We start from the raw sequence: 14,186 nt of genomic DNA, 5'->3' as shown, positions 1-14,186 counted from the left end.
GAATAAGCATCTGAAAGGTGAACTTTATTCTGCCAACACTGGAGTGCCTCCCTGTTCCTGACCCTGGAAGCCTTCTCACCCTGAGATGCAAGTCAGGAGAAACTCCCTCCTGGAGGAGGAATGCTGCAGGGAGGATGGCTGGGCAGCCCTTGAGGGGGCAGGGGATGTAGTAGTAGGTACAGGTACAGACTGACTCTAAGATGCTACGTGCCATCGATGAACTTCATCCAGAGCTCCAGAAGACCCCAGGTGGGCAGGCTTACCTCCTATGCTCTGTTCACCTTTCTTTTTGCCAGCATTTATAGGTGGCCGCTCTTTCCTCAGTACTTCTGACTTTCCCTCTCCTTATGCTAACAGTACCTAGCGCAGGCTGTGGTTCAGGGGGCATTTGAATCGAGCCACTCCCTTACTTGGCTGGTGGGTATGTGGCTGTTCACCCAGTCCTGTTGGGCTAGGGGAAGAGGAAAAAAGGTATCAGAGATGAGACCCTTCCCTTGGCAAGCTCAGGTGATCAGAAGAATCGCCCCAAGCTGCATGGGAACTTTCCCCAAGAGTACCCCAATATTAAGCTGTTCTATCTGGGTCCTTTCATCTGCTCTCCACCCACAGCAAGAGTTGGTCTCAGCTGGGACTGATGAATCAGTATATCCAGGGGGGAAATGAGGCATTATTGTCAAGTTATCCTGGAAGAATAGCCAGACACTGTACCCTGGGGATGCAGGATCACTAAAAGTGAAAATTAACCAATTAGGTCTTTATCCCACCCAGAGCTAGGGTAGGGGAGGAAGAGCCAGCCCCTGGGCCTTTCAGTGAGATCTGGTTCTCCAAGGTGAGGCAGGAGTTTCCAGATACCCTCAATTCCTAACCAAGGGGAACAGGGCGTGTGAGAACCGAATGGATATTGCCAGGAAGTCAATAGAAACTGAAGAAGCATTCAACAGGGGATGTTGAGACCCTGGTGGAGGTGAAGAAACTCTGCTTTGCTTCGGAGGAACCAATTATCAGACAACCCCTTTGCTGATGTTTGACAAATAGCATGACAGGGAAGAAAAGTCCCACGGGGCTCCCAGAGCCGAGTTTGAGATACTTGTGTAGCATCCGTTTAATAAAAATTGAAACGCATTGCTTGTATCTGCCCCCAACACACACACACACACACACACACACATTTCTATGCCCATGTGCATTGGTGAGTGGGTGCATCAGACTGTGCATATAAAATACATCAAACTGAAATAAGAACAAGACCCTGGAGACTACTGTGGTTCAATATCTCTGGACACATAATGGAAATGCCCCCCTTTGACTGCCCAGGCCTTCTATCTAATAGAGCTTTGGGAGAAAAGGAAGCTGCCTTGACCCTCTATCACAAAGTTGTTAAAGATTCAGAAGTCTCATTAATTTAATGAGACATGGCTCGGCCTTCCTTCTGTCTACTGATCCAGCAATTTCCAATTATTCACAATCAAGAGAGTCTAATAATAAAAATCTACCCATTTCCCAAAGCTGGTATTATCACAATAGGCACTGCTGGCTCTTGAGTACCAGCAATGTGCCAGATGCCATGCCTAGCACCCTCTACTCAAGATCTTAACCCTCAAAATAACACTGCAAGGTGGGTGTTCCAATTCTACACAGTATGAAAGTGAGGCTCACAGATGTTCAAGGGTCTTCACTCAATAAGTGGCAGATGTGAGAATCTGCTTTTTACCTCCCAGCCCACATCTTGTACTTGTCAAACTGATCTTTTTGGCTTTTCTGTGCTGTATTGGTTTCTATTGTTGTGTGACAAATTACCACAAAGTTAGCATCTTAAAACAGGAGCATTTATTAGTACAAAGTCATATAGGTCAGAAGTCCAGCATGGCATGACTGGCTCTTTGCTCAGGCTGAAATCTAAGTGTCATCAGCTACGCTTTCATCTAGAGCACAGGGTCCCCCTGCAAGCTCATTCCTGTGGTTGGCAGAATCTACTTCCTTGTGGTTATAGGAATGAAATCTGTTTTCTTGCTGGCTCTTGGCTAGGGACAGCCTAGCCTCAAGAGACCATTCTTGGGTCCTTTCCCCACGACTGCTCCATCTCAACTGTAGTCCAGTCTCTCTCTCACTTCATATCTCCTTGGCTTCCTCTTCTGCAAACAACCAGTGAAAACTCTTTGCTTTTAAAGGACTCTTAGGTCAGGCTCATCTGGATAATCTCCTTCTTTGAAGCCAACTGCGTCATATAGCGTAACCTAATTGCAGAGGTAAAATTCATCCTAGTCACAGTCCTAGGGAGTGTGTGTGTATGTGTGTGTGTGTGTGTGTGTGTGTGAGATGTGTGTTTCTTGGGGGTCATCTTAGAATCCTGCCTACCACACATGCCAACTGTGTAAATTAGTTTCTTTCTTTTCCTTTCTCCTCTACCATCTGGTGAAAGGGTATACAAGGAGAGACCTGGGGCCAGGGCACCAGGAGGAAAGTGCTGGAGACACTTGAGGCAGGAAATCCATACATCCCTTGATCATGCAAATGATAAACTCTGTGTTGTCTCTGCTGAAGCAAGGCAGAGCTCAGGGCAGAGCCCGTCCCTTGCCTCCTGATGATGGTCTGTAAACCAGCCCCTGAGGGAAAACTGACAGCCAAGGCAAAGGGGGAAACCAAGGCCTCTCTCTTGAAACTGCTGTGGCTAGCAGGGAGGCTCGTGGCCCTGAGGAATTTGGGCCCTGCTGAGAAGAGTGTTTGAGATTTAATGAATGTTTGGAAAGCAGGAGACTGAGAATAAAAGGCATTATGGCAAATCGCATTATTATTATTATTACATTATAAGTGCTATTGTATTACAAGCACCATTAGGAGTAGCAATTGCTGTTATTATTAAGCATTCCAGCTTCTCCATCCTCAGCATCAGGCTCCACTCCATGTCAAAGGCGTCAAGAGCTCAGTGAATCACCATCTGAGGCTTCCCTCACATTCATAGCCCAGGGCAAGCCTGATGCCTGCCCATCCCACTGAAGCCTCCAGCCATAGCTCATGTGGTAGACACATCTCCTGTGAATTCCAAAGCTGGATTTTTATCTTGGCCAAGAGTTGAGATAGTCCTAAACCCATTCCTGATCATATTGCTCTCTTGCTTAAAACCCTTCAGTGGCTGTCTCCCCATTACCCTCAGGATAAAGTCTGAACTCCTTAACATAACTCCTGTGACCTCCTATTCCCTATCACCCACTGCACACCCCAGCCATACTGAATGACTTGCAGGTCCCTGAATCTGTCATAAGTTCTTGCTGTTCTGGGGGCTCTGCACATGCTGTGGTTTCTCTGTTAGTGAAACTCCTCTTCCCACCTCTATCTGGCTGACTCCTGCTCAGCTTTCAGGTCTCAACTTGCAGTCAGCTCTCAGCTCAGGAATATCAGCAGCAATTCTGGTAGAAAAGACCACCTTATACGTGCCGCGCCATCTAATTAACCATTCTTCAGGACTTGCCTTCCACCTGCTACTAAGTTTAAGCATCTTGAGGACAGGCATGGTGTGTGCTTATCATTCTATTTCTAGTGCCCAACATGATGTGTGTTCTCAAGGAGACACTCATGTTTTTGTGGAATGAATGAAGGAATGAGTGAGACTAACTAAGATCTAAAAAGTGTCCAACAGCTGAAAATCTGTTATGCATATCCCTGCCCCTCCCCCGCCCCCACTGTGGGAACCTTTCTGAGAGCCTGGTGGCCTCTAGAACACAGCAGAGTCAGCAAGATGCTCAGCCCTTGCGGAGAACCCATTATTTGATCCTGCTGCCAACATGGAGCACATAAATTAGTAAGGAGGCAGAGGCCACTGATTGACAGCATCACTCATCTTCCTAAACAACTCCTTGTACCCCTGGTGGGATGATGGAGCTAGGGGTGCCTGGGATCTCTACATGCCTGAGGCTAATGTGTTGGGACCTGGGAAAGGAGAGGTTTAGCAACCGATGTATAGACAGGAGGCCTGATCAGTGAATGCTGATCAGTGCCTGAAGAAGGAAGCAAGCCTGCAGAAAAGCGGTAGCTCACTGCAGCCTAAGGGGAGAGCCCGAGGTGTCCACTAGTTCTCATGTCAACTTGACCTACTGAGGCTTCAGCTACACAGTTAACCACACAGTTAATAACTACTTATTTAGCACCTAGAGACCCAGAACAGTCTTGTAAATAAAAAAATGAAGACAGACCCAGCTGCTGCCGAGGAGGTAAGAGGGCTTTCCACCTGGCCTCTGCCTTCCTCTTCTTGGAAGCATATGACTGAAGTCTTTGTAAAGGTAGTTCTACCCTGATGGGTGTTTGCAGATGAACATGAATTAATTTAATGAATGTGTATTGAGCACTTGCTAAGCACAAGTGTAGGATATAGTGAAGGGGATAGAGCATGAACAAGATGGAATATGGTCTGCCTTTGAAGTCCTGTTTGTGGACTCACGTTGGGAAAGAAGAGCAGAGAAAGGACAGAGTTCCTGGGAGGAAGGGATGTGCATGTCCAGGTTATGGGGGTAAATGAATAGGAAACATGCAGGGAGAAGAATCCAAAGCTGGGAGATTTAGGACCAAATCTCCTCTTAAATGGAATTCATTGACAGGTATGAATTAGCCTCCCAGCTGCTACTGTCTTCAAAGACCTATAACACAAAAAGCCATCTCCCAGCCTACACAGAGAGCACAGGCTTTGATGCAGATAAATAGACAAACAGGTACCGCAGTTAAGTGGGCTCAGGAGGGAAGGAGAGGATGTAAGGGTGCCCAGGAGATTTTGGACTTCTGGTGGCTCCAGGGCTTTCCTGCAAAAAGGCTAAAAGGGGACTTCTGAGACAAGGGTCTGGGGCCTGGCTTCTGCGATGCATTAGATCTAGCTATTAAGAAGAGCCTTGGGCAGGTGAGAGGACCAGGCTGCCAATGGGGTGAGATGAGGCACAGCCTGACAAGTGCTCCCTTCCTGAATGTTTTTAGTCAACAGCCTTGACTTCTTTCTATATGGGGTGCACCAGAGTGAACACTGATAATGTAAGTGCATTTATTTCAAATGGCATCTAGTCCTTGGGGAGGTAGCTTTGAACAAGCTCGTGATAAAAAGCTCCAAGTGATGACAGGTATGTAGATGAGGTGTAACGGGGGCATGATTGAGTGGCCACTTCTGCCAGGCTTGGGTGATGCAGGAGGTCAAGGTGGATACTGAGGAAAAGGTAGACAGGAATCACAGCATGAAAAGACTTGTATGTCTAGCCAAGGGGTTTTTGTCCTGTATACAATAAAGGAGTATTCGGCGAGGGGGAAGTTCATGATCAAATTTGGAGTTTAGAAAGATCCCTCCAGCAATAACATGGAGAAGGAACTTGGAGAAGTGCAAGACTAAAGGAGGAGAAACCAGTGAGTCCGTAGTCTAGGACCAAGCTGGTGAGGATCTGATTTGAGGTAGAGATGGTGGGGTAGAGGGCAGGGATCAGATTCAAGAGATGTAAAGGAATTATAATGTCCTCAAATGACAATAAATGATTGCATACCTGCTTACATGAATGAATGAATGAATGAGATGTGGACAGTGAGAGCATGGAAGTGGAGGATGCATTCTAAATTCTAGCTTGATTGACAGGTGGATCATGTGACATTCACAAACAGGGAACCAAGGGAGGGAAGCAGATCCAAGTGGCAAAATAAGGAGTTCAAGTTAAAGAGTGATACAGTCTTAAGGATATCTTCCTCCTTTCAGATTCATAATAATATTTTAAGAAATTAGAATTGTTTAGTGTTCTCAGGACTCCTGGGGTGAGAACATTTGAAGTTGTCAATCATTAACAATCACAGTGACGGAGTATGCTTCGACACCACCTCCTAGTGGCCTAGCCCAGTGCTGAGCACACAGTAGGGAAGATAGAATAATCACTGGTCTTATTTGCCAAGGACCTGGATCTTAATTCCATGTCTGTCTTAGGGGCAAGACATTTAACTCCTGGGCACCTCAGTTTCCTCTTCTATGACATGTGAAAATGAGTAAAACCTGTTCTGTCCACTTCCAATTATGGTCGGGAGACCCAAAAGCAGTGCATGAAAGTGCCCTGTGAGCTTCATTCAGCCACATCCGTGGAAGCAGTTGATGTTCTTATACTCAGTACTAAACTGATATTTCATAAATCCCTTTGATGTGGGTGACATGAGGCTGCCAGCCTCCTCTCCCAGGCAGTTAGGGTCCAGGGCTGAGCATGGAGCAGAGAGGATCAAAGGCTGAGGCTTGGGTGAAAGCAGGCAAGAAATGAGGGACTGCTTGAAACCCCACTGTTAAGGGGGTTAAGGATTTTAAACACCACTGTTAGGAAGCAGAGCCAGTTCTGGAGTGAAGAGGCTGCAAATAGGGCCAGTTATAACCCAAACGGGTGCAGGTGTTAACATTCGGAGAGATTTCAGAGGTCACAGAGGTGTTGGGGTGACACCTTTTATAGGTTGCCTGTGGCCCTGGTGGGAGGGGAGCTGTTAAGGTTCTTGGGCTACCTGGGGCTGAGGGCTTTATGCAGATGCCGGAGACAGCCAGCCACCTTTGTGGCGTGATCTGGTGCGCTTCAGAAAGGCCTCTGCACACTGCCTTCCTCGCTACCTGCTAATGATCCCTGAAAGTGCGTGAAACATGCATTCCTTGAGCTATTCTATTATTACTTCTAATAATACTAATAAGGAGTCTGTATCATACTTCCAGTCTGCACAGAGCTCTCCTATATATTATCTTACCTTTTTTGAGTCTCACGATGGCACAGTGAAGTCTAATTTCCCCTATTTTAAAATGAGGAAACTTTTCTGATTAAAAAAGAGAAAAATAAAGAAATTAAAAGATTTTTTTTTAAAAAAAGATTGGTTTTTGGAATGTGGGCTTTCAGAGAGGAAAATCTAGGTCAAAATACCCACAGTCAGTGTATGATTTAAAATGCTGTGACTCCAAACCCTTACCCACTCTCTCCAGCACAGTTATTCTCGTAACCATTTAATTAAGCCCAAAAGGCAGCTTTAGGTTTCACTGATTTTTTAGGTGCCAGGGACACAGCAGTGAGTGAGACAGTCCATTCTACCTTCCAGGAGTTCACAGGCCAGCGGGGAAGCATTTGAGGCTCAAATAATGATGACCATGGAGAGCTTTTACTAGGGGTGGCTGAGGCTGCTGGACAGCTCTCAGCAGAAGTTGGCCAAGTTCACCAAGCTGCATTCGACTGCCTGTTTCTCTGAGCCATCTTAGCCACACAAGCCTGCGGTTATACTGCATTGACTTCTAATTCCTTCCCACCTGCTGCACCCTGGTACTTGCTGTGACTCCTTTTCTGGGTTCTTCATGCTGAACAGATGTGACGTGAGGCAAACCTCAGCTCTCTCATGTTCTCAGTGAAGTGCTCAGTTTTGCCTGGCACACAGTTGGTGGTCAGTAAATTGTAGTAGTTATTATTAGAATTATTGCTTTCTTGTGATTATTCATGGTTGGAAGATCTGGAACTTCAGCTGAAGGCTTCTCTCTCAACACAAATAGCCAGACCAAGCAGTTAGCATCTTATGGTGACTTTTTTTTTTTTTTCGAGACAGAGTCTCTGTCTCCCAGGCTGGAGTGCAGTGGCACCATCTTGGCTCACTGCAACTCTGCCTCCCGGGTTCAAGCGATTCTCCTGCCTCAGATTCCCGAGTAGCTGGGACTACAGGCGGACTCCACACAACCATGCCCAGCTAATTTTTGTATTTTTAGTAGAGATGGGGTTTCACCATATTGGCCAGGCTGGTCTCGGACTCCTGACTCCAGGTAATCTCCCTGCCTTAGCCTCGCAAAATGCTGGGATTACAGGCATGAGCCACTGCGCCCAGCCTATGGTGACTTATTTAGCAAAACTTTTCCCATTCGACAAGTAGCTAAGAGTCACCTGTTGCCAAACAAGGAGGAAGAGAAAGAGGAAGGCGAAGCCTCCAGGCCAGATCTTTCCTTTTGGCAGGGCCCAGCTGTTCAGGGGGACCAGGAAAAGGAAGGAGATTGGGGCAGTGCACCCACTTTGGTAACACCGGCAGCATGGAAGATGGATTGCACTTGGACAGAAGAGGACTCCCAGGCCATGAGTGCCTGTGTGCCAGGCACTTCTCATGGATTACCTGTGCAAGGTAGATGCTCTTACCCACACTTTACAGGTGAACACATCAAAAGTTCAGAGACCCGCCTGAAATCAGCCAGCCAGTATGTGGCCAAACGAGGGTTTGAAACCAGGACTGTCTTATTTCAAAACTTGTGCTCTTCCTAATACATGCTACTGTTTCCTGATGTGATTGCCACATTGCACAATGCCAAGGGGCACCATTCACATGGTCATCAGTATAAATGGCACCTGGGAATTGAACAGCATAGTGGCTAGGTATCCCAAGATCAGAGGCATGATCTCCATTAAATAGCAGCTATTGCAGAGGAGAAATGATGAGGACCTAACCTGGAGGGGTTAGAAAGGAAGGGACAGCTTCGAGAGACATTTAAGAGATAGATTTGACAGAATTGGCAGTTGACTGGGTGTGGAGTTAAGAAATAAGGGAGTTGAGGCTGTCTCTGAAGTTTCTAGCTTAGGTGCCTGCGAGAATAGTAATGCACTTATTGGTTAGGAAGGCAAAGGGGAAGGGGCTGTTGGGCAGAAAACATCACGGAATGCCACTTCCCCCTGCTTATCCATTTGGCCTGCGTTAGGAGATGAACTTGATTTAAGGACACCACCTGGACCTGTGCTTTGGTTTCTTGCTTTTCTACTTAAGGTCAAACTCAGAAACTTAATCTGGGTCATTAAAAGTTCTTGTGCTTTTAGCCGTAGTTGACTAACCTGGTCCTGTCCCCAGGATTGACTAAATCCAGCCCTCAGTGATGGGACTTGCCTGCTTAGCCCAGCTGAACATGTCCCCAGGGCCCTGCTTCCCCTAGACCTCCCTTGCAGAAGCTGCCCACAAGGTCTGCCCAGCCTTTCCCTTATCCCTCCACGTTCCCAGACACCAGACACTAAAGCTCTATGTTTCTTGGCTCTGGACCCTGTGTGGTATAAGGCATGGTCGGCCCCTTGCAGCCATGGTAATCTCACAGTTTCCTAGACCCTCTCTTCCTCTCTTCCTCCAACAAAACTACCTGAGCTCTAGGACCTCCACCTGTCTGGGGCCATGCCCAACTCAGCCCCACGCTCAGAGCCTGTCCTTGCTCCCTGGCCCAGGTGATGAACAGGCTGTAGACCCATGAAGCTTCCTGCAGCTTGCAGTGAATGGATGCCTGTTTGTAAACCAGGACATTGGACATGGCACATCTGCTGCAGAAAGTGAGGGGTGCCCTTCCACGTAGCTCTCAATCCATTATCCCTGAGTCGTTCCTTCATCCCATGGTAACATCTCCCTGTATCCACCTGTGGCTCTGACCTGACCTTCAACTATAGCTATTTGGACACTTACTTACCATTGTATACACAAAGATTTGCACACATGTATGCATGCATGCACACACACACATTTTAAAGATGTTTTTCGTGTGAAAGCCCAATGATGATAAAGCAAGCTGTCAGGATTTAAAAAAAAATACAATAATGCAATTCACAGAGGACAGTCAGTGGTTAGCACAGCTTCTACTCATGTTTTCACACCTTCTGGAGGTGTGACAGGGTGTGCTTGGTGTTAGAGTTGGCCACAGTAAGACCCCCAGGCATTGAGATGTCTTCAATCAACTGTCCTCAAAACAGCGTTGACCAAACAGCTTTTAGGTACCAAGCACTCTCTACATGCAGTGTGAAGTTCAAAAATGAGGCAGACATATCTTTGCTTCCTGGAAACACACAGCCACCTGTAGAGAGAGGCCACACGTGTGAACAAAGAATGCAACACGGGGTCCGTCACAAAGCCACCCATACTTGGAGTAGTGGAAGACCTGGTCCTGGTCTCTGCCCCACCACTTGGCTTTACCAGGCCCCATTTGCTCTGTTCTTCACCCTGGTTCCCTGATTTGGGACAATGGGAGTCGACTCCTGTTGGGAGCGGGGACCCTCAGGATATCCCTTCCTGGGACATTTATAAGAAGAGGATCAAGTTTCCCATGAGAACCTATTCCACCCGAGGGACTGTTCCTTTTCTGTCATTGTATGAAGGTTACAACCAGCCAGGCAGTGTGGCTGGGGCGGGGTTGGGGAGGCACAATGGGAGCCTAAGTGAGCCAGGTGTGCATTCTTAAATAGGGCTCAAGATGGGTGGGCAGCGGAAACCGGGTGTACTTTAATACCTTCCATTTCTGAAATGTGTTAGTTTTATGAAATATCTCTCTCCACAAAATGTCTCCACCATTTGACTTTGGATTTATAAGAAATGTTTCTCTGAGTAGATGTAGAGTAGCATTTCCCAGATTGTGTTCTGAAGCACGCTGCTGCCAGGCACTCATGGATTTTGGAGGAAAAAAAAAAACAACAAACCCATGGTCCCAGTTTGTTCCATGGTCAGTGTGTTTGGGAAGTTCAGGGTTAAACAAAATTAAACCAGCTGTTTCCCTGCTGGACTTTTTTCAGCCTTTAATATGCTAGTGAGTATTATGAAGCTTGAAAAGGCAGATATGATATGCATTGTTTTCCAGCCTTATCCGAGCATGGAACCTTGTCTTCATGAAATTTCTGTTGATGTCGCCTGGAAACCTAATGCCCTGAGGAACACAGTTTGAGAAATACTGGCACAGAAGATGTTCATTGTTTGTAAACTGGTGGTGGTCAGCTATTTCCCATATTCTTTCAGACAGTAGTCTTCAATAGCAGCAGGAAAGTCTAAGTTTAGATAAAAAGAAGAATTTCCTAACTGTAAGGATTCTTAGATACTAGAACCTTAGAGTGTCGTGGGAAATGGCAGTAAAAGAATGTGCCCCTCCCCCTTCCTTGTCCTTCCACAGGCTATCTTGTCATTATAAATAGAATGAATTATCAAGGAAGCTTCTGGAATCTTTTTATCTTAAGGGGCCTTTGAAAGTTGCATATAATTGAGGGATAAGAAGGTAGGAATAAAAAGGCAGGAAGACAGACTGGCTGACTTCTGGGTAGACTCTCTCTAAGTGTCTGTAATTAACTCATTCATTCTTACTCCACCCAGAACATGCGTTTGAAGGGAATACCTTTCTAACTTAGGTTTCCAAGACAAGTGGAACTGAAGAGGCAGAGAGCCAGAAGCTACCCCAGATTTCACGGTGGTCTTTCAGTAGCTGTCGTGTTTGCCAAATAGGAGGCTAAGTTTTACATGCATCTTACTTGTTTCTTGAAATAACCTATAAGGTTGCTAATATTGTTTCTTTTTAAAAAACAAGGATCTGAAGCCCAGAAGGTTACAGACATTGCTTAAAGTCATACAGCCAGTATGGTAAGGAACCTGGATTTGAACACCAAAGCCTGAATCCACTATATCAGCCCAGCTGCCACTGTGAATCTGTGGACATCCAGGGCCTCAGGGCTTCCTTAAAATGAGCCTTCATCCATCAGGCTATGTGTGTGGGGAGAGGATGGAGTTGGGCTGATGTGTCTGCCCACAATGATAAGGAAGCCAGGGAAGAGGACATTTTCCAGTCCCTGCCAACCATGCCCAGCCAGGCCCCTTGGTTTGCCCACAACAGTCTGGCTCTGCCCAGTCACTGCACCCTTGCCAAATGGATCTTCTTCTCATTAGCCATCTGCCCCCTTGTGCCTACCGATAGCCCGTGGACAGCTGCCCTGTTAGAGAGATAGGAGATAATATCAGTGTAGGAATCAATACATTCTCTAGCATGTCCTTGTTCTCCTAATGGGAATGTGGCAGGATCCAAAATACACTTAATCCTTATCCAAATCCACTCTGTCAGGCATTGGTGGCTTCAAAGGAAGCTTGGTACCTCCAGTTTGCACGCGTAAGCTAATGAATCCGGGCTCTGGGCAGGTGAGCTCAGGCCTACAGCCTGAGGCCTTGGCAGTGTCTGGGGCTGTGTGGCAAGGATGCAAGGGCGGCGCCAGGGGCCTACAGCAGCTTAGTCTTCAGAAGAGGAGACTGCCTGGAGGAAAGCAATCTTTCTGCCTGGCCAGAAGGAAAGCCTAAGGCACTTGCCATCTGTCATGTCAGGCTGAGTGGCTGACGGGCTAGTCCTGGGGTCTGGAAGTCCTGTGTACCCCCAGGGTGTGGAGCTGTGTGTGAGGCACTTGGAATGAACATGCAATGAATGTGATTTTTGTGTGAAAAGGTGGCCTGACACACATTTGAAGGCATCTTTCCGGGAGCGGGGATCAGTGAGCTGAATAATCTACACCCTCTTGACTGGTTTTGCTGTACAGGGCCCAGGGAGACCTTGGGGGCCAGGGCTTAGAGCTCAGAGGATGACACTGCCCCTCTCTATGACACTAACTGGCCTCGGTGCACTCACACCTGCAGGCTAACACTTGGCCCCACCAGGGTTATTGCATGAGGACCGTGGGTTGCAAGAGAACTCCTTTGAGCTTCTAAATGTCACTGCCTTAGATGGGGTTTCCCTGACTGCATCATCTAAAGTAGCAGTCCCTCACCCCAACTCCCATCCCCATAGCTATACGAAGTGATGATGAATTTGTTTCCTTACTATCTGTCTCTTCCACTAACTGCAAGCTTCCTGAGGGCAGCAAGTGTGTCTCTCTCATCTATATCCTCCATGCCTAGAACTGTGTGTGGCACATGATAAATGCTTAAATGTTTATCAAGTGAATGAAAAACTTAGTGGTAAATGAAGGCACCACCCTACCCGCAAACCTTCAGGTTGAGGTTCTTGGAAAGCAAACTTGGTTTTGGCATTCCTCCGCTGACAGTTCCCTTGGGTCCCATCACACATAGGACAAAGGGCACATTCCCAAGCCTGGCATCCTGACTCTTATGGTCTGGCCTCTGCTGACTGCCCCAGCTTCGTTTCTCACCATCCGTCTCCCAGGCCCCCTTGTATCCAGTGTGCTAACCCACACTTCAGGTGTATAAGACTTAGGGTCCTGCTGGAAATGCAAGCTCCTGGGCCTCAGCTCCCCAGATTCGGATTCAGGTGGTGGTAGGTGGGGTTCAGGAATCATCCTTTTTTTTTTTTTTTGAGACGGAGCTTTGCTCTTCTTGCCCAGGCTGGAGTGCAATGGCACAGTCTCGGCTCACTGCAACCTCTGCCTCCTCGGTTCAAGCGATTCTCCTGCCTCACCCTCCCGAGTAGCTGGGATTACAGGAATGCACCACCACATCCGGCTAGTTTTGTATTTTTAGTAGAGATGGGGTTTCACCATGTTGGTCAGTCTGGTCTCGAACTCCTGACCTCAAGTGATCCATCCGCCTCAGCCTCCCAAAGTGCTGGGGTTACGAGCATGAGCCACTGGGCCTAGCCCTATCATTTTTTAAAAAGGAACCTGGATGATGCTGACGGTAGAATCACACTTTAAGAAGTGATGTCTTCATCAAAGTACAAGCACACCATGGGCAGTTCACTGAAAGGGCCGTGCACTTTCTCAGCTCTGTTCCCTTGTATACATGGGGATTTCTGGCTAGAGGAGCCTTTGACCATCCACAATTCTCCACCCAGAAAATGCCTATGTATTCTTCAAGACACAGCTCAAGCATCCCACCTCCCGTGGAAAAAACCCCGTGTGCCTGGTGCTGCCTCCACTAGGCACGTGGCTTTTTTCTTTCTCTCTCTAACTAGTGCATCTTGTATATAACTTGTTTAGAGGTCATTCTGCTATTTTTTTTCTCCTCCATCCTCCACCATCACAGTGTTAACTCCCAGAAAAACTGCTCTCGTTAACTCTGGACCCCTAGATCCCAACAGAGTGTGTGGTGTTCACTGGACTAGAATGAGGTACCCGGATGTGCTCTACCAAAGTCCATCCCTCACTTCACCCCTTCCTAACTATGTTCTTATTTCTGATGCTGGGTCTTTCCAGGAGTTCTCACTCCAGAGAATGGACAGCCTTGTGGATGATCGTGTCAACATCCTGGGATTTTCCATTTTCAACCAATCCCATGCTTTCTTCCAAGAGTTTGCCCAGAGCCTCAACCAGTCCTGGCAGGAGAACTGTGACCATGTGCCCTTCACTGGGCCTGCGGTAAGTACCCGCCAGAGCTCTTCCCAGCACCCCTTGGCCTCTGCACATCGCCCCTCTGTGGGCCAACCCCTGGGCAACACACCCTCCTGGAGTCCAGCCGTCTTCCGCTCCAGGCCC

At 47.4% G+C, this 14,186-nt stretch overlaps 1 protein-coding gene across 4 annotated transcripts in view; it reads left to right on the top strand.

Annotated features, from left to right (window-relative positions):
* Positions 1 to 14,186, top strand: part of GRIK4 (glutamate ionotropic receptor kainate type subunit 4) — a 331,583-nt gene that overhangs the window by 190,713 nt on the left and 126,684 nt on the right. For all 4 annotated transcript variants that reach the window (XM_012495813.2, XM_030829318.1, XM_030829316.1 and 1 more), the window contains one exon: positions 13,908 to 14,069. In XM_012495813.2, coding sequence (XP_012351267.1) covers positions 13,908 to 14,069 — 162 coding nt within the window. The remainder of the gene's footprint in view (positions 1 to 13,907; positions 14,070 to 14,186) is intronic.

Source organism: Nomascus leucogenys, chromosome 15, assembly GCF_006542625.1.
Source record: "Nomascus leucogenys isolate Asia chromosome 15, Asia_NLE_v1, whole genome shotgun sequence".
NCBI classification, from domain to species: Eukaryota; Metazoa; Chordata; class Mammalia; order Primates; family Hylobatidae; genus Nomascus; species Nomascus leucogenys.
This window is presented reverse-complemented; position numbering and strand designations above follow the sequence as displayed.